The 3,221-nt window shown below is 40.6% G+C and overlaps 1 protein-coding gene across 1 annotated transcript in view; it reads left to right on the top strand.

Moving 5' to 3' along the window:
- The first annotated feature begins 450 nt into the window (after window positions 1-450).
- cacng8b (calcium channel, voltage-dependent, gamma subunit 8b) overlaps window positions 451-3,221 on the top strand; it is a 10,111-nt gene continuing 7,340 nt past the window's right edge. The window contains exons 1-2 of the mRNA XM_035672659.1: window positions 451-700; window positions 1,500-1,724. Coding sequence (XP_035528552.1) covers window positions 1,502-1,724 — 223 coding nt within the window. The 5' untranslated portion in view covers window positions 451-700; window positions 1,500-1,501. The remainder of the gene's footprint in view (window positions 701-1,499; window positions 1,725-3,221) is intronic.

The raw sequence follows: 3,221 nt of genomic DNA on the forward strand, positions 1-3,221 counted from the left end.
GCATTAGATATGAACAGTTTGTAAGGGTTAATCAATTATCTAAATAGCTAGTCATTTTTTGTCAATCACTAGTTGAACTGAATAATTGTTTCAGCTCTAAAATGTATAACTAACTAACTGTTAATAAAAGATAAGGATAAAATTGAGAAAGAGTCAAACGGGCCAAATCAGGATTAAATTTAAACCGAACAAAATAATATAGGATAAAATAATTATCAGAAAAACAATAATGAAAATAACCGTTAGTTGTAGCCCTGATAGATTCTACTTCTAATTCTATACTATTTACACTCTGGAATGAAAAATATTGAACGTGTTTTTCTTTTTTTGTCATTATTCCTCTTTTTTTTTTAATCTGTAAATTGAATGCCCTAATACTACTAAATAAACTAATGATTGTTTTATTTCATGTGCAGCAGCAGCAGAGCTGTGACCATGGTGCAAGTTTTCTGCTAACAGAGGACGGACAGAGAGTCCAAGGCACAACCTCCACCAGCAACAACTTAAGAAGGAAAGAAAGAAAGAAAGAGAGAGAGCAAGAGAAAGAGGCAAAAGAGAGAAAACAAGCGCAAGAAGGAGAGAGGGGAGCGGGTGAAAACAGTCGATGGATGCTGTCCGGATTGAGGGGACAGCACGTTCTTCACTGACGAGGAAAAGAAAGATTTCAAAATTGAGTCGAAGGATAGAAACTCGCCGTCAGGTAAGTCTTAACTTTCTGAGACTTTGCTTCAGTCTTTTCTTTGTCAATATCAGTATTATCAGCGAAGAGAAACTTGAACATTGTAGAGTTAAAGGCCATTGAGGCAACTTTATGGCTCTCACACATGCATGAGTCAGTGTGACAAACTGTAAGTGAATGATGCTGTTTGTGTGAGAGCGTACATGCATGTTTTGTATGTAAAAGATGCGCCCACTTTGGCTGCATAATAAAGACTTTAACAGGTACAAGGTGATCTCATGTTAAATCTGCTATGTGTTAGTGTGTGTTAGTGTGTGTATGTGTGCGTTGGTGTTTGTGTATTCATCTCCAGCCCTGCTGATTCTGAGGGGGAGAACAGTGTCAGGGTCATGAATATGGAGTACACTGAGATTGGGAGGGTGTGATCTGTTGTGTTTCACATCAATTCAGTCTTGTTAAGCGGAGTCAGCAGAGTCATCCAACTCTCCTCCAAGGACACATCATACAGCCACTTATGCACCTCCCACATCCGCCTAGTCCTCGCTCTCGTCTTTTCTCATCGCCTCCCTCTTTCCCTCCCACCGGCACCCCTCACCTCCTCTTGCCCCTCATCATCTCACCTGAATGTTAGCTGCCTTTTTCAATAAACTGCACTGTGTATATGATTGTAAACACTGCTTGGTGATTCCATTCCACCTTGTTCTCAAAACTCCACAATAAATGTTTTTTGGGCCACATTTGTTTCTCTTTTGTACTCCTAACGTCCATCCTTTTCCTCTTTTCCCTCTCTTCCTCCTCCTCCAATCTTTTTACTCTGAAGGCATGGTGTGTGAGAAGGGGATCCAGATCCTTCTCACCACCGTGGGGGCATTTGCTGCCTTCGGCCTGATGACGGTGGCAATAGGGACGGACTACTGGCTGTACTCCCGTGCCCTCATCTGCAATAGCACAGCCAACGTCACCCAGGATGACCCCCATAACAAGGACAAGAAGGATCCTGGGGCACTCACCCACTCTGGACTGTGGAGGATATGCTGCCTGGAAGGTAAAGAAGAAGTTGCGGGAGACATTTTGGTTGTATGGGTTGGATTTGAACCGATGTGGGTGCATGCGGGAACAAGTTTGCTGTTAATCTCAGTGAAAACGGTGCAGGGAAAGCTGATACATGACGACACAGCTCTGGTTACTCTCCAGCCATTTAATGTGGATCCAAATCTAGTCAGACTACACCTTCTTTCCTTCAGGACTTGAAGGGACCCGAGGTTGAGCAGGAAAAATAAAGCAGAGTGGAGATTAAAGGAATAGGCTGACATTTTGGAAAATGTGCTTATTTGCCTTCTTGCTGAAAGTTAGATGAGAAGATTGAAACCATAAATATGACGTTAAAGCCAGCAGCCAGTTAGCTAAGCATAAAGACTGAGGAGGAAACTGTCCAAAGGTAACAACATCCACCTAGCACCTTTATAGCTCACTAACCAACATGTTATATCCTATTTGTTCAATCGGTACAAAAAGAAAACTGAAGTGTAAAAATGACAATATGTAAATTTACAAGTGGTAAAATCCCAGACAGAGCCCCTTCTTTGTGCTAAGCTACGCTACATGTAGACATAAGAGTGATATCAATCAATCTCTTCTAACTCTCTGCAACAAAGTGAATTAAGCATATTTCTCACAATATCAAACTGTTCCTTCAAGTGTTCTTTCTAGTCTTTATTTTCTTATGTCAAGTTAGAGGGAATGGGTCATATTTCTCCTCTTTTTCCTGCAGAATAAATCAGATTGAGCACACATTAATGTAGAGATTTCTGTATTTAGACTTCACAAACTCCTGTCTTTTTGCCTCTGCTGTGATTTGACTGTTTAATACTCACACTCACACTCGACTGTGTGGCACTGAACATTGGAGGTAGTGAGGAATCCAACTAAACTCATCAGCTTCAACTAAACTGAACTCATAACAGTGGAATAAAAACCTTGTATCTCTTGGCTACGTCAAAGCTTTTACGTGAAAACATATTTTCCGTCAGACACTGAAATTAAAATATATATATTTTTAATTGAGTTGTTTTGTAAACATGTAGAACACCAAGACTGAAGTTCAACAGTATCAGCCTTTCATTTGACTTTAGGACTCCGCTGCAGCGTTTCATTGTAATATCAGTCATCATTATTAACGTCAACATATACACATTCCATTTGTATTTGTTAGACCGTGCTCTAGTGGCAAGAAACAATTTTGCATAATTGCAATATAATTACACGATAGTGAAGCGTAACCCTCACTCAAAATAATCTATTAATCATTGTGTTTGATTCAAGCTGCAGTAATTTAATTCAAGGGCTGAAACAAAAGGCCCACGTTCACCCCAGCGCCCGTCGACTTCTCACTCCAAGTGACAGAAGCTACAGAAACTGGCAGTGGCCATCTCTCAATCTTCAGTTTGTCACTGCAACACAAGCTGCTAATTCATTATGTATTGCTCTGCCTGGCTGACACTCAACAGTAAAGGCTGGGATGGAGTTAACAGTGAAGCAGCTA

This window comes from Morone saxatilis, unplaced genomic scaffold, assembly GCF_004916995.1.
Source record: "Morone saxatilis isolate NCDOM2014 unplaced genomic scaffold, NCSU_SB_2.0 Contig24, whole genome shotgun sequence".
Classification (NCBI taxonomy): Eukaryota; Metazoa; Chordata; class Actinopteri; family Moronidae; genus Morone; species Morone saxatilis.